This window comes from Telopea speciosissima, unplaced genomic scaffold (genome assembly GCF_018873765.1).
Source record: "Telopea speciosissima isolate NSW1024214 ecotype Mountain lineage unplaced genomic scaffold, Tspe_v1 Tspe_v1.0012, whole genome shotgun sequence".
NCBI lineage: Eukaryota > Viridiplantae > Streptophyta > Magnoliopsida > Proteales > Proteaceae > Telopea > Telopea speciosissima.
Window position 1 is genome coordinate 105,001 of NW_025317348.1, and position 19,465 is coordinate 124,465.

At 47.9% G+C, this 19,465-nt stretch overlaps 1 protein-coding gene, 2 long non-coding RNA genes and 1 pseudogene across 3 annotated transcripts in view; 2 read left to right on the top strand and 2 right to left on the bottom strand.

Moving 5' to 3' along the window:
• LOC122647103 overlaps positions 1-18,632 on the bottom strand; it is a 20,206-nt gene extending 1,574 nt beyond the window's left edge. Inside the window, exons 1-3 of the long non-coding RNA XR_006330786.1 lie at positions 18,622-18,632; positions 6,563-6,565; positions 1-423 (exon numbers count right to left, since the gene is read on the bottom strand). The exon at positions 1-423 is cut by the window's left edge and continues 1,574 nt beyond it. This is a non-coding gene — a long non-coding RNA (uncharacterized LOC122647103). The remainder of the gene's footprint in view (positions 424-6,562; positions 6,566-18,621) is intronic.
• The window catches only part of LOC122647105, a 59,595-nt gene that overhangs the window by 32,782 nt on the left and 7,348 nt on the right, over positions 1-19,465 (bottom strand). The window lies entirely within an intron of this gene.
• On the top strand, positions 8,203-16,297 carry LOC122647049 (probable cytochrome c biosynthesis protein). The gene is made up of 2 exons (XM_043840567.1): positions 8,203-12,072; positions 15,224-16,297. Exons 1-2 carry the CDS (start codon positions 10,876-10,878, stop codon positions 15,257-15,259), a joined length of 1,233 nt encoding a protein of 410 aa, XP_043696502.1. The 5' UTR covers positions 8,203-10,875; the 3' UTR covers positions 15,260-16,297.
• On the top strand, positions 12,080-12,994 carry LOC122647094 (annotated as a pseudogene).

Below are 19,465 nucleotides of genomic sequence, written 5' to 3' on the forward strand. Positions count from 1 at the left end.
GCTGACTACCTTGCTATAGGCATCGCGAGGAGTTACGCCAAAGCGGGAGAAACAAGATACAAACTAACATACCTGGTAGGGCTGCAGCTAAGAGCGATAGTCATAAGGACAGCGGCACTTCACAGGGTCCCTATGACTATCATCAAAGTACAGGTTCCGATGCGACGGGTTATTCCAAGGCTCAAGATTCAGAGATTGCTTTTTCCTATTTAATGGATACAGAAAGCATGTCGGGAGACAACCCCAACACTGTTATCCAGAAATACGAATCGGTAACAAGGGGGTTACTAAATGACTATGCACCTTGTTCCAATGCCTGCGAGCTCATAAGATCTATGAAAAGAGATTTTTTTCATCTTTTATAGATCTTAGTAGGGCAGTTTCGCTCAAACCAAAGATTCCCGCTCTATCTGTACCCGAAACCTTTTTCTTTTTCTCCATGGAGAAAGTCGTCAAATCAATAGATGAGATCACCCCCGCTTTCGAGAGGAAGGCATCACCAAGTGATGACCGAAATAGGGTAACCCAAAACAAAAGATGAAGCATACCAAAAAATTCTTTCCTTGGACGGTTGCTAAAAACTGCTGCCAGGCCTGTATTCGGACTCAAAGGTGATTTCAACATCCTGGGAGCAGTTATGATCGAACGAGCGCCCTTACTAGTAAAGCCTCACTGGAACGAAGAGGGGAAGGCTGGGAAGTGCTATTCGAAATCTTTCTTCGGGTAAACCAAACTTCCTCTTCCCTCCCACCCAGGGAATAAGGAGTAAGATGTTCTACCCATTTCAGTGAAATGCGGAGAGGCGAACTCCACTGGTCCGACCTCTATCTCACCGAGCAATTCACACATGCTAAGCTCATCATGGATAAAGTACTAGGGCTATTCGAGCAAGAAGTGGAAAGTGAGAAGCGACAAGAGAACAATCATTTTAGAACCCGGACGGGGAAAGGAAAAGAACCGTATAGAACTATTCCAGTATTGGAGGGGCGTCAGCGAATGAAAGAGTAATGAATTTGATAGAAATAAAGATTTTCGTTTAGTATACACAGAAATTAGATTAGGAGAATCCATAGAGAGATTTATTGATCTTTTCTTAATAGAACGAATAAGATCAAAGAAGAAGATTAGTTGATGGAACGGGAATAGATCTGGGGAACAACTGGTAGCGAGAGAAGCGGCTTTCGCACCTTGACAGTTCTTTCAAAAAATTCATCTGATTGATGAGTCATAAGACAAATCAGGGTTCAGATGGTTATTAAGAATAGGAAGGAATAATCGAGCTCATGGATTTACCTAGGTCGGTCGGTTTGTGGCCCAATAGAAAAGAAGGATTTTGATCATCTTCTGTACACCCTTAAAAAAGTCTTTGAAGCACTGGTGGTAGCTTGACGGAACTCCTTTGTAGCCGTGAATCCCCCTTACACTTACAACATAGGGAGCTTCCCAGCAACAAGTGGCCTTTATTTAAGTGAGAGGGGGGGTAGCCTTAAACACCTTTTTCTCGTGCACATCGTCGAGGTCTCCGCAAGTAAGCCAACTAAGAAGAGATCCCACTGCAGACTGAGTAACATTTCCGACGCCATATATGATCACTCCACCATCTTGTCTTATCCTGCTGAGAGAAATCCCCATGACTTCCAACATTCCAAAAGGGACAATGTTTATTGAGGACCCGTTGTCGACCAGGCTTCTCATAAATGTCCGAACCCGCCTAACCAGAAGGGTACAGGGTTCGCTTGTGATCCGGGTGCCATTACTTTTCGTCTTCTTCATAAAAGGTGATCACTCCAGGAGCTGTATACCTGCCTCTGTTAGCTAAAGCATCATTCCCTACCAAAGCGTACAAATCTTCTTCCTCTGTCGCATAAGAGACATCATTCCTAATTCCTATTCAACTGCTCTAACCACTTCTTTTTTTCTTCTAGAATGGACTCGCTTTCCACCATCGCAGCCTCTGCGAAGATTGCGACGAGCGGCAGGGAAACTGCCCCCAGCCCTTTGCTGATACTGATAGCGAGGCCTTGTGTTCCGGCTCGAAGCCTCAAATTCCTTGCCTCTGAGCAACGCGAGGCAGCTTGTAAAAGCTGTTGACGGTTGGGAGGGTGAACGACTCAGGGATTGAAGGCAACTTCTCAATCTGCCCCCGGCAGCTGATATTAGGTCTTTGAACGGCATGGTGCCCCCGGTTGGTTCCCGATTGAGTGGACTTAGGGCATGAAGGGTTGTGGCGTCGTCGGGCACTCCCAGATTGGCGAGCGGAATCCCTCTTATTCTGAACAAACTGCCCCCGGTATCGAGCGACTGCAGGCGCGGAGTTGTTTTTCTTGATGGTGTTGGGAAGCCCCGATCTACGACCGCCCTGCTTCTTCATTCTGGCCTGTTGATGAGGAACCAGCTTGGAAGGTGGAATCACTGCTCGGCAGAGAGGAGTTGAAGAGGTAACAGCTGTCTTAGAGGCCTAGACGGAACTGCCCCCCGTCTGACGCTTCTCCTTAGAGGGGTGGTTGACTTCCAACCCCTACGAGGAGTGACCAAGGTCCACCCTTCTTGAGCAAGAATAGATCCAGTGTAGATGGGTTTTGATTAGGAGCGGATCCCCTCTTTCTTAGGAACAGGCTTATGGATAGGCTTGATGGGAGTCGCCTTCTTGCTGTTGATGGTGCACGGTTGGCGCTGAGTAGTCTTCAGAACCGGAGTAGGCACGGATGTTGCGGCCGGAGCAGCAAAGAGGATTGGCCGCTGAGAGACGGGCCTTGAATCATAAAGGGGAGCAAGGACTTCCCCGAATTGTACATACGGGGTGGCCATGAACATCGGAGGCGCGGTCCCGAATTGGATGGGTGTGACACGGAACCCAGTGGCTTTGAGCAAAGTGGTTGAAGCTCCAAGGATTGCCATTGCAAGTTTTCCTGCAAGCAAAACAAACACCTTCCTCAATAACGAAAATGTAGTTCGAATGGATTCAAGTTTCTTATGAGTCTTAGAGATGGGAGGAGAAGCTTGTCCCACCGGGCGTGCCAGAGAATCTGTGGGTACAGATTTCGCGCTGGATCCGAATATGGGGGATCGAACCGCGGAAAGAAGTATCCAAAAGACTTCACCCGACGTGGTCGGGTTTTTTTAGAGATGTGGGTCCTTCGCTTGGCTTTTGGCGTAGCAGTTCTCCAGATGCGCGCTTTGCTTATGGTGGTGCTGGCGAAACTCCAACGACTAGGTATGTTAGGTATGTGACTGCACTATTCTAAAGACAAGAGGTTTTTTTTTCCCTACATACACATCACATGCGCACTCGAAGCATGACAAGGAGCGCAACCGCTCACAACAAGGGATAACCCTCTTTATGGAGACGACCAGTCTCTTTTCAATGAGGAGGCGCTGTAAGCGCTCGGGTCTCGCCGGTGTCTTCACCAACGTCGTCACCAAGAGCCTCCCTTGCATCATCACCTCGATCGCTCGGGAGTGGTCCCATCGCTGTAATGGCCACTGACGCTACCCCGGGCACATCAGGATCGAATCTCGAGGAACGCCTCGCTCAGTTAGAGGCCGCCCTCGCTCAGAAGGATGCGGAGATAACTGCACTTAGAGCGCGTACCGCTCAAAATCCTCCTCCGACAGTAGAAGTCCCGCCTGTGGTCCACACCACTGCTCCTGCAACACAGCCAACGACACTTATTCCAGAGGCTGTACAGCAGATGATTACTGAGACTTTCAAAGCTCTGAAGCTGGGGGAAACGGCACAAGGTCGATGTACGCAGGATAGGGTGCCCGCCCACTGAAATATGAATGAAACGGGCTCTATGGCAATTTTTATGTAGGCGGAACGCCCCAACTAAGTTGTCGATAGGTATTCCCCTATCGCGCTGTCAAAACAGGCCTCAAAGGCTGCTGCTTCAGTTTCACAAGGACCTTATTTGATCCAAATTTAGGGCGGTCTACGATCAGCAGCAAGCAAGAAGGCGGATGCGCTACGAACAAGAAGCATACGAAGAAAGCCCTGATCTACGACCACCCTGTAGTTTTCTTCGCTTGCTTTCCTTCCTTCCGTTCAGTAAGACTTCCAATCGGCTAGTGCATTAAGGAGGTGCAAAATCAATAGGATCGATCCGGAGCAGGAACTATCGCATCAGCTGGAGCGGCATTAGGCATTGGAAAGGTGCTTAGTTCCGAGAGCGATTGACGGCTTTCAGAGCGGGAGAGGGAAAGCAAGATGATCGACCGGCTACAGGAGTTGCAGAGGCTCTCGAACTTTCTGTGATCACTATACGGTGATTGTGAAATTGGGATCTTGAGGGGGGTAAAGGCGCCTTAGAACTCTCTTCAAGTGGAAGGCAGGGGTGGGGATATCTACTAAATATGCTTTCTCCTATAATGAGTATATTGACTAATGTTTTATCAAATCCTTTAGTTTTCTTCTCTGAATATGCACCTCTCCCTTTCATTCCAACACTCATTCATCCATGAATTTCTTTCCCGCTACCCCCTTTTTTGTAATAGAAAGTTTCCTCTCCCGCTGAAATTCCTTGCATCAGATAGAAGCAAAGCAGCCCATGGAATGAATTTCGATACCATCTCCTTATCGGTTGGCGGAGAGTCATCTCTTGGGCAGTCGAAAGGGGGCAACTCATCTTATGAAAGATGAGTTGCCTTGTATCGGGTGAAGAGAAGAGGGTGGTAGATAGAATGAACAGTCGACTGCCATGGGAGAGGGAATCAACTAGGAACTGGCATCTCCTGGTCCCTTCCAACCATTAAAGGTACGTGCTTATTACAGACAGTGTGGTTCATGATCGAGCGAGTACTCTTCCTCATCCGGATTACCCATCGGTCGAATTCCCGGCAATAGAAGCAGGAGAGCTGGCAGTAATAGATCGCAAGGTAGGGCAGGGCATCATCGGCAAACTGATTCTTAGTTCGTCAGAGGTAAGTGAAGTTTATCTTCTCGAATTTCTTTTTGAGCCCCTCGTTATAGGCGTGGTGGTAAGGCCTTCGGCCTCTTTATCTTCCATTTACCCTGAGTCTGACAGATGATGAGTAGGGAATCGCCATACACCTCAAGGCATTTCACCGAGAGTTCCAATGCTGCTTGTAACCCAGCTATACACGCTGGGTATTCGGCCTCGTTGTTAGTGCAGGCGAAGTTCAGCGGAGATCGGAATGTGAGCATCTTCGGGCGATATGACTTCGTCTCCTACTCCACTGCCATTTTTATTCATTGCTCCATCAAAGTTTTGTTTCCAGGTTTCTTCCTTTGATTCTCGATCAACGTCTTCTTCTGCAGCAAACAAGATCTCTTCATCCGGAAAGTCGGTCTAACATGGAGATATAGAAGGAGGACAGGTTGTGCCGCCAAATGTGAAGCAGCACCCTCCCTTTGATGGACTTCTGTGTGAAATATGTGATGTCAAATGATGAGAGCAAGAGCATAAGTTGCCACCTGGCGGTCCTTCCTGATAGTGCCGGCTTTTCGAACAAGCGTAGAAAGCTACAGGCCCTAAAGGGCCCCTAGATGGTTAGGGGTTTTCTACGCTGCTAGCGCGCCCTTCCGTTTTCTCGCTTTCTTCGCATGCTTGGACCACAGGCCTAGCTAAAACTTCCTATTCTATTTCCCAAGTCTTCTCTCTTAGCTATCTTGATTCCTATCCTTTACTATCAATGGCATCTAAAGCTCCTATTGAAAAAAGGCATGGCAAACAACCTAATAGGGGGATCCCCCCTAGTGGTCCCCGGTTAGACATTACCGTCAGTTTAGGCGAGTGGGAGGATAGGGCAACCAATGTCGTATAGAAGAACATAGACCCTTCTTATATACAGCATCAGGCGTCATTGGAACAATCAGCGTATGGATCTTACGAGAGATTGAACCATGGCCGGACCATCCTTACACATGAATGGTTAACGGTAGGATATTCGGATGTTAGGCAAAGAGCCTGCCCGTTAAGCGATGAGGCCACTTGTATCCGATGGATCATTTTAATCATCAACAAATGGTGTCGGTGGTCAACCAAACCACTGACCCTCAAGCACGACTTGCCTAAGGTCGACGCTAACTGTTTCGACCCCGAATACCAGGGGTCCCCTCATCAGTAATCAAGGTTTTGAATAATTACCTAGAAGGCCTCCACTTTCCGGACCGCGTTACCAATCCGTAACGTTCCCGGAGGGTAGCAACTATAGCTGACTCAAGTAGACCAATATGAGCCCGATCTCCCTCAGCTATATTTACGCCCACATACCTCGTAGGGCTTAGGAGAACAGTTTGCCGAATCATTCCTGCAGACAGGTAGGCACGGCGGACTCAAGGTTGGGTTGACGTTGAGTCTGTAAGTACCAGCTGTGTATCTGTAGTGAGAAGGCGCTCAGTACACGGACAAGAACCAATCTAAGGCTCTACACTAACAACCAAATATAGATTCTTAATGAGCTGGTTGGTTAGCGGCCGCCCAGCTACGCGTTGGCGAGAACGTCCAATCTCATCCCGTACTTGAACCGGGGACCACTAGGGGGGCTTCGGAAAGAGAAGAAGCAGGGCAGGAAGCATCGAATGCAAACAAAGCGGGTGAACTTACTGATCTGATCTTTCGTATCCGGATTCCTCAACTAATCCAACTAATGCTGATCTATCTCTTGAATGGAAGCTAACAGCCAAGCATGGCTAAACATCCTAGCTGCAACCAGAAACCATCATTCGGAGGGCGGGCTTTTTAGAGGAATTCGATCTGTTGTCTTTTAAAGGTAGATAGGGACCTTTTAGGCTAAACGCCCTTTGTTCAGTGCCTGGGAGGGATGAGTCGCCAAACCGACCGAGAATTCGTATATGAGGGAGTGAGTTACCCACCCCTACCTAACAACATAAGAGGCAGAAATGGAGGCAGAGGTGTGAAGAGAAGGCGTGCTGCCCCATGCAACCAAGCACTTGGGCGGAGTAAAGCTGATCTACGAGCACCCAACCTAGCAAAGAAAAGGCCTGACCAACACTGAAGAACAGGGGGCGCGCTTTACTCAAATAGGGGCTCAGAAGTTGCTTGTTCGCTGAGGGAGTTTCTTCTTTGTCTAAGGCGGGGCGGGTGGTCTACGATCAGCTAGCGCGCTTTGTCCGTTGCTTTCTTGCATGGGCGCTAACGCGCATCCGTTTTCTTGCTTGGTCCGCTTAGGGAAAAAAAGAGAGCATACAAAAAAGTATCTTCGCAGGCGGTTCGGTTGGCTTGGTTACTTACGTGTGCTAGGGTGGGGCTAGCTGAGCAGAACAGCTTCTTGATGTGGCTGTAAATTTTCCTTTTCTTTAAGAGAAGTGGATCACAATGAATTAAAAACAGATGTAATTGTGAATCTAACCGTACCGAACCGTACCAGGCCTGCCGAGTGAACCGAGTTTTCCGTACCACCGTACCGACGAGCCTACCAAGCCGAGATTGACGACTGGAACAACTCCTTCGATTAGGCCTCTCGCCGAAGAGTAAGTATCCGAACCAGTATCAGCCGACGAAAGAGCATCTCCCGTCCTTTCTCACAAAGCAACATACCCAGTTTCTCCAGAACCAGAAGGTAACGCCGTTTCATCCGCAGAATCCTAATCATTTGCCGAATCTCAAGATAGAGATGAATCTGCGATTGCCTTTGACCCCGAATCCGTCTCATAAGACTTATCCGAATCAGTGGATTCAGTTTTTCCTGAACCAAATCAAGCAGCTGTCCATTGAACCGCTAAAAGCAGGAGAAGTGGCGAATCAAGCAGTGAATCACCTGCCCAGGGAAGAAGGGAGATTCAATAAATTCAGCGGCCCTGACAGGCCCCCTCAATTAAAGAAAAAAGTATGCCATTCCCTTAGCCACCTTCGAAGACATAATAATTAGCTTCGCTCCTCGACTCCTCCCTACCTTCTTGAGTGGATTGAAATCCCCCTCCTGGGTTGGGGAGTGAACGAACGTCTTGGAGGACCTCCTCTGGCCGGGACTCCTACTGCCTTTGAACTAGAATCCTGAACTTTAGAATCAATCTCTTCTTCCCCCTTCCTATTCTTTTTTTGAAACCGGACGGGAATTCAATACTCTTTCCGGTGCCCTACCTTTCAACCTGAAGCAGCACCCTCTATCATTCATTCCGTTTGCAGCCTCCGACTGAGAGAGATGTGCGACCCGCTTTACAAATATATCGAATAACCAGGTCCTCGACCCTTCGGTTACCGTGGTTGTTTTCTTCGCCATAATGTCAGTTCAATGACGGTGAAGGAAATAGGATCTGAGAAGTTAATAAGGGGATTATTGTGGAATGTGCTCTGCGCTCTCTTCTCGCTCAATGGAACCAGAGTTGGGATTTTTCACATTCGGCAAGAAAGGCAATGAACGAATATTTTTTTTTATATACAGCTGGATGTACGGCTATAGCCGACTTCGGTTCACGCGGGAATTCAAATCCTCGACAGCTGTGTAAGTCGGTTCAGTTTGTTTTCATCTGAGCCGTTCATCTTAGTAACCGATGATCTGGTCCGGATAAGGTAAGGTGCGTCAGCTCTTGCATTGCGGGACAGCATATTCCGACGTATGGTGTTATAAAGTTATAATTCACGGTAACTTCACAGGAAGAAGCAGATCAAAGCGCCTGACGGACCTATTTTCAAATGTTTCCAGTAATTATAATAGATTGAAGATATACGTGGATAAAAAAAATATACGACAAGATGCATTTAGTCGTCGCTCCTGCGGATGTGCTCGACCAGAGCGTGCACTGGTTTGGTTCACTTTCTCGACCTTCCGCCACTGCGATCTCGTCTTCCACCTCCTTCTTTCCTGTGTCTCCTTTGATTTCTTTATTGCCTTCTTCTAACCAGGCCATTGACTTCCTCTTCTCTGATTTCCCCGTTGTCGCCTATACTCCCTTTCTTCTTGACGCCGTGCCTCTGCTTCCGCTTATCCCTCTCCCGGAGTAGTAGAGTAGAGCCAATCGCCCGCATTAGAACATTCACCTTGGCGGTAAGGTCACCTATCTGAGCCTGCAGGGCCTCCACCGTCCCCCGTGTGTCCTCATCAAGGGCCTCCACAGTAGTAGCCAACGTCCGGTGATCGCTTGAACATGAATCTCTTCTTTCCCCAAGCTGTGCCACTTCTGCCACCGCGCCGCTCAGCTGCGACGCTTGCGCCTCCTTGTCCTCTATCTGCTCCTTTTGGTTTTCTCGCGCTGTTGTGTTGTCCCGTTGTAGAGGCACTAGTTCCCTTCGTCATCCTGCAAGATGTTTTCAACCCTGCTCACGGTTCGATAACTCGCTCTGAAACCACTTTGTAACGGACAAAGAGTTTTGACAGCTAGCCCGTGCGGCACCCGCGCGCCCTCCTGCAACACAACGAGTCAGCCTTACGCAACACCAGGGTTTCTCACAACGCACCACACCCACGCACCCCGGCAGGTCGAGTTTTTTTTTGGCCTGCACCAGAAAGCATTTTTCTTCTTCGATAGGCGGAGCTTCATCGAGCAAGAAATGCATTATTGGTCGACTGAAGATGGGTGCCTCGATTCAATAAAACAAAGGACAAGGGGGTTGTGGCCACTTTTGACCCCTCCTGCAGCTGATGCGTCTAGTTGACTATCCTCCGATTCCCGCCTAACAAGGTTCAAATTTTGTTAGTTTGAGATGATTTATTGAGCAACAGATGTCCGGATTGGCTAGGAGGCTTACCGACCTCTCCTCTAACACTGACTTGAACTACGGCCTCAAAATAGATAGCAATGACCAATCAATATGTCCCGGCCTGCTGATTGGTCCACCCCACAACATTAGGCACCAGCCATTTCATAGCTATTTGTTCGTAGTAAGCCATCCAATTCATCTGGAACAGGCATTGACTCTCGAAAGTCCTGTTTCCCCCGTTTAAGGCAGGTCAGGGAGAATGAAATGCTCTCCTCCTTTCTTGCTTGCTTCCTATAAAGAGCCGGAAACAGATCCCTTGCTTAGCAAGTTCTTTTCCTACGATCAGCTCGACCACCGTTGCCTTGACTCTGTTAGGGGCGCAGTAGTTTGATTGCTTAGCACGCGCATCCGTTTTCTTGCTTGCGCGGTAGCGCAGTAGTTTGATTGCTGGGCCCGTTCTTTCTAATTCAACAAACAAAAGAGGGGCGAAGCGCCCGTTTGAAGTGGCGAAGGTTAGACCTGAGAAAGTACGAAAGAAAGTACGCCCACGGAGCGGTTACGAAGTCACTTAGTCTTTCTATAAAGAAAGGGAGGCCCACGGAGCGGTTACGAAGTAAGGTCAGCTGGTTAAGGAAAGCTCAGGTTATGAAATCGCTTAGCCGTTAATTCATTTTTTAAGTAGTAGTGAGGCGTCGGTACGGAGTTGCGTCAGCTGTGGATATAGACTAGGCTAAGGGACGGACTTCATCTCTTCTATTCTCTTCACTTACACCTTACACTTCCGCTGAGTCTAACGAGGCTCAGGTGCGGAGCCTTCCACTGTGGACCGAGACTACGCAAAGGTAGAACACCAGCAAGATACGGCCAAAAAGCCGCGTCAGCGCTCAAGCATGCGAAGAAAGCCCCAACTCTAAACCTTTTAAGGGCTAACGCGCGCCCCCCCTATGAGTAAGTAATAGTAAGGCCTTTTCTTTGTGATCGTAGACCACCCTCCGTGTGCCCTTTATTAGTAAGGGGCAAGCACTTGGGCGGAGTAAAGCTGATCGTAGAGCACCGTTGCGCTAACGCGCGCGCTGTAGTTTTTCAGCTAGGGTAGGGGAGACAAGGTTACGCGCTGGGTAGCGCAGCGCATCTGTTTCGGGTACAGAGGCGACGAGGGGTGCTAAACCGGCCACCCAACCCAGCAGGGCAGGGGCGGGCCGGCCATAGGTTCGAATCCTGCCACCTTTCTTGTGGATCATCCTGTGGTTACCGGATGATGGGAATAACAAAGCAGAAATTTTTAAATGAGCACGAAATGTCAATAAATGAATTGTCTCATTATTCGTTATTTCCGGGTCTTTTCGTTGCATTCACTTACAACAAGAAACAACCACTAGCGTTTGGTGCAGCACCTGCATTTTGGTGCATTCTTCTTCCTTTCCTTGGTCTTTCGTTCCGTCATATTCCTAATAACTTATCCAATTACAACGTATTAACCGCTAATGCACCTTTCTTTTATCAAATCTCAGGGACATGGTCTAATCATGAGGGTAGTATTTTATCATGGTGTCGGATCCCAAGTTTTTATGGATTCCTTCTTCGTTACCGGGGTCGACCCCAAAGCCATAATGTCTCAAAACGAGGAGGCCATAGAGAAACTCTTTTTTGTTCCTTTGTCTCGAACTTCGTGAAGAACTCCATTCTATCTCTCCCTCGTTACGAACAAAAAAGTGGGGCTGCGCCCCAGTTGTACACTCCCTTCGTTCTACGAACCCTTGTTGATTCTGAACTTCGTTCGCGAAGGAACCGGACTTTTGACGGGCCAGCCCTTTTTTATGCGCCGCTTTACCCTGGAAGGAAAATGAGCTTTGCTCCTCTGGGCGCTAGGCGCTCCCGTGGTTCGCGAGAAGGAAAAAGGACTCATCTTTTGTTGCATCTGGCACGAGATGAAAAAGAGAGAGCTTCGTCTATCGATGAACAGCGGATTGACGGAGCTCTTGGCATTGCTTTGTTTTTCTCTCCTTTCCTATCAGCGAGTTCCGATCCTTTTGTTCGAAATTTCTTCGTTCGTACCGAACCGTTTGCAGAATCAAATCCTGTTCCACAAGATCCTATATCAGCTATACATCCTCCTCGCATTTATGCCGGAGACGTCGCCAGTGCTATGGGCTTTGGCTTATGTAGATCAAAAATGATGAATGGGATTGTGGCACTCCACTCGCCGCCAATGCGGAAGGATGCCGCCGAAAAGAATGGAACGCTGCTTCGCTCTGCTGGATGCGTCGGATCCCGTATAACAAGCGAGCTCTTTACCCTCAAATTCAAACATGTGGGCGCAAAATGCTATCCTGCTCTATTGTTGCGTAGCAATAGAAGCCTGCTCATGCTGCTTCGGCGGCGCTTTTTCGCCTTCTCTTCGCTCTGGACAGGAGCGCTAATGGACACGGGGAGGGAGCAGGCGAAGCGTGTCGTTCGTAATGGAAAGAAAGATACCACTACTTCGCCTCTTTGTTGGACCGCCGGCGCGAACACAGTGGTCTCTGACCAGGACCAGGAACCAATTCGAATTTGGATCTTGACATGTCGGTGGTTTTTAACCGTAGGCATCTCGCCAGGAAGTTGGTGGGCTCATCATGAATTAGGTCGGGGTGGCTGGTGGTTTCGGGATCCCGTAGAAAATGCTTCTTTTATGCCTCGGGTATTAGCCACAGCTCGTATTCATTCAGTAATTCTACCCCTTCTGAATTCTTGGACCTCGCTTCTTAATATTGTAACTCTTCCATGCTGTGTCTCAGGAACCTCTTCAATACGGTCCGGATTGCTAGCTCCCGTTCATAGTTTTGCTACAGATGATACACGAGGAATCTTTTTATGGCGGTTCTTCCTTCTAATGACCGGCATATCTATGATTCTTTTCTCCCAGATGAAGCAGCAGGCATCGGTCCGTAGAACCTATAAAAAAGAGATGGTTGTGGCGCGAAGTACTCTTGTGCACCTACGTCACTCGGCTCGCGCGCAACCCCGCCCCGTTATGTTATGGAAGAATTGAGCTTATTGCTGGGCTGGTTATTCAGAGCCAGCAATTGGCTGCCGGATTTCGTCCCGTCCGTAGCGCTTCGGGGGTCACTGTGGCGTGGCTGAATGTAGAGCAGTCCGCTCCTACAGCGTTTTATCTTTAGATTCTTTTTCACTTCGGAAGATGGTCAAGGGATCCAATACCAAGCCACTGCACTAGATGCGCATGTAGTCGTAGTAGTCGGCCCAGAATGCCTCTGTTCTATACTATACTATACTACTTCGTATGAATGGGGAATTACGTCGCTCTTTGATCTGCAGAATAAGGCCTACGAGCTCTCTGTTTTATGGCAGAGATCTCTCCACACCAAGGAACCGAATCACAATGGATCGAAGCCCTCCTTTTCCTTCCAATTAGTGAGATTCCCCGGTGTGGCCGGCCCCGACTACATGGGAACAGATCCTTCTTCCTCGGAATCGAGACTTTTTACCATTTCCACTGACGAGCTTTCTCGCGAGCTCTTTCTTCTCGGGAACATCTCGAAATCGAGCGGGCAGCAAGAATAAGAATCAACCTATCCTTAATCTGAACTTAAGTAGACGTCGGCCTTCTAGAAGCGAAGCTTCCCAGCCGCCTGCCTCCTTGTGTGGAAATGCTTTTCATGATCTCCAGCTCTTTCCCACCAGCTCGTTCTCCACTAGGCATCTAGGCGAACCCGCCGGGTGAACTCAACGTAAAGAAAGTCAGTGAGTGCTTACTAATAGCGAAAGGCTAACATCTCTCCGTCAGAAGGCGAACATCAGGTAACTTCGTGCTGTAAGACGACAGGTTGGTAATGAAAGGCAATGTACTAAGAAAGCGCAACTCTACTCTATTAGGCCGAGCGAGAAAGAAAGGTTGCCTTAGACGTAAAGGGGCGGGTAAGAAAGAGAGGTGAAGTGACTAGCTTAGTGACTGTATTCAATCTAAAAGGTTGGCTAAGTGACCGTCAGTGCTGTTACCTTATAGTAAGAAAGCGGTCTTTCAGTCTTTAACAGTTGCTTCAAAAGTAAATTCAAGGTTTCCTTTTTTTTTATTTTAGTATTAGCTGTCATTGATAGAGCGTTTCGGCGGGAAATCGCTAAGTTGGTTAGAGTCCTGGTCCGTCACGCCAGAAGTCGCGGGTTCGAACCCCTCCTGGTGGAATAAGTCGAAGTTGCGGGATCCTGGGTACAACGAGACCGCAACTACGGAAGGAAGGAAATGGGAGCGAGACCACCCTAAGATGATGTTATGAAGGAGAGCTCGCGGCGATTCTATTCTGTGTTGGAAGGGCGCCAGAATTGACGATCTATTCGATTCTATAGATCAAAGGGGTTTTCGGCCTATCTACCTCTTCTCGGGAGCGAGGCCAAAGCCGAGCAAAAGATATAGATATCCAGATAGCTAAATAAGCCTAGGGAGGCACATGCAAATGTAGCTGAACCAACCCGAAGATGAATGGAGGTATGACCCACCTCATCAAACAGGGCTTGATATGCTATCCATTGGGGTGGTCCCCCGTGACTCACTCAAGTGAAGAGAGAGAAGATAGGGTAGGTTGCTCTGAAGGTAGAATAACAAAAGAGAGACTACTTATGTTATGGATTTACATTAACATGAACGGGACCCTAGCGAGTTCAGTGCGTAAGCCCCTTTAGAGATAGGGTCGTTAGAGAAGAGCTCGTTCTTCAATTTTGAGATCTTTAGATTCGTAAGATCATGATAGAGTCTCCGCGCGCTAGCGCGCTACAACTAGCAGAGCAGCCAGCTGAAAAACTACAGCGCGCGTACTCTTCTGGATAGCTTTTATGGACAATCACAATTGTATCGGTCCGGCACGAGCGGAATAGTATGGGACAGGTTCATGGAATGACCCGGCTAGGAATCCAATTTATAACGTTACTTCAACTCACCATCCAACTATTCCAGTATGCCCATTGGAAATATCCTTACGCCCTGTTGAAAAAATTATTATTATTGAGGTGGAATGAATGCTGCTGCTTTCGGCCCCATAAAATCGCCTAATGTTGCGCATCGGATCAGTTAGGTGCCGGGCAGGCGGGGGGTGGGGCATAGGAACCAGCAAAAGGAATGTTCAGCTCGGGAGCCAGCGATCTCCTTTGCACCAACTAACGGGTGGCCCAAATCTATGTTTTTAGTAAAAACTACTTTAGGAAGTGGGAAAATGCCTCCTCAAACCCCCTATACCTTCCCCCATTCCTTGGATATGAACTCATTCTTCCCCTTTTGTTTCTGTTTTCCGTGGATCCGTCCCTTCCATCGGAAGAAGAGGAGCGCTACTCGACCAACGGCCGAGGAGCAGACATCGGGGCCGCCCCAATGAACGTCACGTAGATTCCCGGAAGGGAAGTTGTTAAGAAATTCAACTTCTTTATTCTAGCGTTTACTCGAATTAGACATCTTTTTCTCCATCTTCAACCCCTATCACTGTTGAAACTCTTTTCGACCCCCAACCCTGCAAACTACGGCTTTCAAGCCCCAGCGGAAAAACTACGTAGTAAGTGTCTTTTCTCTGGCACGCTTCTCAGTAACAGCTGACGCAGCTACGAGGGAGCGCTTGAAGAAAGGAGTACGAGCTTGCCATCCTTTGAGAATATAGTTGTGTGGATTTCCTTTATTGCTGGAATATCAAAATCATATCTCTTTCACACTTTATCGCACTCCTACTTCGTGATTCTGTCTGAAAATGAGGTCACAGGTCCTATTTATAGGCGATCAGCGACCCACCAACAACCTTAGCCATCAATCACAAGTCACCACGTGTCAATAAAACACTGGTTAATGACTAAGTGGAAGTGCGGGGCGATCAATCCATATGACAGCTGTCCCCCCCTCATCTGAGCAGAATCTGTTACATAAAAAACTCATACACGTGGAAAGGAATCAAACAAAATCAAACAAATACAAACCCACAAGCATCAACCTCTTTCTCGTGCCTATTGACGGTTATCTTCTGGTGGCGACAATAAATGACTCACTCACGACTTTCATTACAAATCACATTCCTTTTAAATACTACAGGAAATCTCTCTTTCGAATAAGCCTTGTCGGCAGGCATGAACTAGTTAGGTGTCGACCAGCACCCCCTACACTCTCTCTTAGGCTTCTCGCTCGGTATAGCTGTCGACTCGACTAGTATATAAGCGAACACATCCTTTCGGCCTATATAAGTGCGTCTCCAATCGGTACTAGAGGGATCAAATGGGGGCTTTCTATCATTCAGTCAAAAAACTTCTATCTAACATCGCGAATCGGTCCCTCTCAGGGGAAAAGCTATCTATCAATGGGCAGACGCTGCCTCCGTGTGTATTGCGTGTTTGCTCCAATCCGGGTCAACGAAGCCCGTGCGGGCTCCCTTTCCTGCCGCCGAAAGAACCTGTGCCTTTGCCGCTGGTGCTATTTCAATGGATTATGGCTAAATGTTCACTATTGTCTCTCAAATAGGAAGGGATTCCGGGATTATGAAGTTCTAACGGGATTTGCCTTTGCTTGTGTCTCCACCTGTGCCTATGCCAGTGATGGCTTTCGAAATGATGGGTCTACTGCGTAGGGATCCGTATCAGGTCGGGATGCCGCTGTTAGTGTGGTACCTCTAGGGCTGGCTGCTCTCGACCCCGGTAAACGAATGCTCTTCGAATTGGTACCTAAACCCTAGTTAGTTCCTGCCACCTATGCAGCTTCCCCTGCTGGTAGGTGATCAACGGAGACTAGTGCTTTTGCTGCTGTCTCTTCCACAGCAGCCTCTGCTGCTTTGTTCGGATGCTCCAACGTGTGCTTCAACCGGCGTATACAAGATCAATTTCAATTGAAAAAGACTGAAAATGGAATTGAAATTGCCGAAACCCCATGCCAACATTTCATTCAATGTTTGGCCGTCCAGCGAATGCTCGTTCTGTTGTCATACGGAATCGGAAGCCCTTCTCTAATAGGGCTGATCCGTCGGAAAGAAGACAGAACGAAAACATCGTCAAATTATGCACTAACTTGATGGAATGCATATATGAGGAACCATGACATTTCTGGGTTGTCACGGAAGAAGTTGAAAACTCTAATTCGCAAGGCTCCGATAGGACATTGGTAATGAGGAGGACTAGTGGATTCGATGACAGTGCGCCAGGGAAAGGGCCAAGAAAAACAATAATACACCATTGGGTTCCACAAGCAAGCTATTATTCTGGGGATCTCCATTGAGGAGCATCAAACCCTAATGAAAGATCTCGGGGGTTTACATGAGTACATCCGGAGGGAGTTCAAGTTATTCAGGGAAAAAAAACACCAGCCCCTGTCAGTTCATAAATGGAAAGAATAGATCTTCACGGAAGAGGAAATCGTTTCATCCGTTCCTACTATTGACTCCTATGATCAGGTCCCCCTTACTCCATAGGGCCGAGATAGATGAGTTGGAAGGATCTGCCTAAGCCAACACCGGGATATAGTGGTTGAAAGAAGGTGAATCCGTATCTGCTCTATCGAATGCTGCTACAAATGGTGATGATTCTGTCGATTCATCTTCTGCTGATGCTGGGGAACAAGGAGGGCCTAGCTACCTTGTCATTGGTGGATATCTGGAGAAGGGAGATGTACGCGGGCCATCACCAGGCGGGCTCTACTATGAAATCTTCGGAAGGTGGGGATGATTCCATTTCAAACTATGAGCGAGCGGAAAAAGAAAGAAGAGTAACTTGGTCCCGGGCATCTACCATATTACCAAGAATGATCGGCCATACAATTGCTATTCATAATGGAAAGGAACATTTGCCTATTTATATAACAGATCGTATGGTAAATGAAGGAAAGCACGATCAAGGCCCGGATAACAGAAAAAGAAATCCTTTCATAAGGAGCGAAGCGAATTTCAAGCTGAGAAATTCAAAGAAAGTCTAATGGCAGTGTTTAGAACAACGAGTTCTATGATTGCGATGGACTGTCGTCATCGCACGAATGAATGAGAAGGAAGACCAAGAGTCCAGTGACATGATGGTTGCCATGATTTTAGAAGCCTTCGTTGTCGAGAACGAGGTAGAGTGGTGAACTGATTCGAGTGTGATGAGTCACATCACCAGTAACAGAAATGCCTTTCAGACCTTCGAATTAGTGGGGGTTGGCATGAATTTCTTTATGGGCAACTTTTCGACTTCAAAAGTGGTTGGAAAGGGAACCGTCAAGCTGAAGTTCACCTCCGGGAAGGTGATTACACTTTAGAATGTTCTTCACATGCCATACATCCACAAGAACCTGGTTTCCAGATCTCTCTTGTCCAAGCACGGCTTGTTGATGGTCTTCGAGTCTGAAAAATGGATTCTGACTAAGAATGGTGTATTCGTTGAGAAGGGCTATTCTGGAAAAGGCTTGGTTAAGCCAAATGTTGATTAAAGTGATATTACAGCATGCCTTAGATATGCCTATGAGAACTAGGGATGAGGCTCAACAAGCTCTGGTGCAGAATTGCCTATACCTGAAAAGACCATCAGATTGGACAGAGGAATAGAGTATATCAAGATCAAGTTTGCAGTGAAGATCATGAGATGATCAAGTCCATGCGGATAGGTTCGGGTTTAACAGAACATATGTGGGTTGAAGAACTGCTTTCAGCGAGTTTTTTTATCTTCCGAGTCCCACCAAGCAACGGATTAAGCGCTAGCTGATCGTAGACCAAAGAAGCAACGGCTGAGCCCCTATTTGAGTAAGGCGCGCGAAAGCCGCTGATCGTAGACCACCCTGGGTAAGGCTTTTCTTGCTAGGTCGAAACATTGTTCGTGGCCCGCAGCCCGGATCATTCTATTGGGGCGACGGCTATCCAATCTCACCGGCATTTCAACGGTGGAAGTCATGGTTTAGTTGTCTATCTGTGGGTCCGACCTTAGTACCCACGCTGGCTCTGTCCCGGTGCATATCGGGGTCTGTTTGGAGAGATTTCGGGTCAAGGTGACGCTAGCCGGAGATTTCGGTCGAATTCTACACGTTGCTTCAACCTGTTCTGTACTCCAGAACGAGTCATAGTTTTCGCCCGGGACCGACCTGCCTTGCCAGCAAGAGAGTGGGAATCTTCCAAGATGACCACGTGGACGCGCCCGAAACACGGCTTTTTCCGCTGAACTTCGTGCTTACAGCACCTTGCCTTACGGAAGAAAGTTAAATTCCCCTGATACAATCAATATATTTCCCTTTCATTTCGGTAGGCTTCGCCCGTTGCTAAAGGTGCGCAGCACTCCGAATCACGCTTCGGTCTTCTCTTCTTGACGAGAAGAGAAAGACCTCAGCTTGCTTACCAAGAAAAGAATCTTTCTCGTTAAGCGAAGCGTACCTTGAACTTGAACCGTTGACTTGACTTTATCCCCATCAACTGGCTTGCCTTCCCGATCGTCTAAGAATTGACTTGAGAATTGGGCTTCGCCGCACCCCGTTAAATGCTTCGCACCTTTGGCAACGGCCGATTCCACCCCGTATATTGTGGGCCCTGTCCTCGTTGTTTATGCTATCTAAAGCAGCTCAGACCGATTTTGTCTACTAAGCCTTCGCTTCATTTCTAATGACTCGAGCTCGGACAACTCGGTAAACTGAACCTGGGAAAGGAACCGTGAGCTTGGCTTGAGCTTGTCCCTGAGAAAGCCCCTTTCGCTTGAACTGTTCTTTTCTTAGCTTTTCACCTTTCGCTTTCGCTTGAGTAAAAATCATCCGATCTACAATCGTCAAATCGATCGGTCAGAAACTGGCCTCTATGAGCTTTTTTTCTTTTCCTATTCAAAGAAATTCTATAAAGACGTTTAAGCATGCCAAAACCTCCTTACCAAGAATCTAAGGTTTT

Excerpts from the sequence above, each read along its gene's own strand:
- LOC122647049 (XM_043840567.1), top strand. The coding sequence starts at position 10,876 with ATGATGGGAATAACAAAGCAGAAATTTTTAAATGAGCACGAAATGTCA. Across the intron at positions 12,073-15,223 it reads GGGAGCAGGCGAAGCGTGTC|AAAGGAGTACGAGCTTGCCA; the intron begins GTTCGTAATGGA and ends GAGCGCTTGAAG.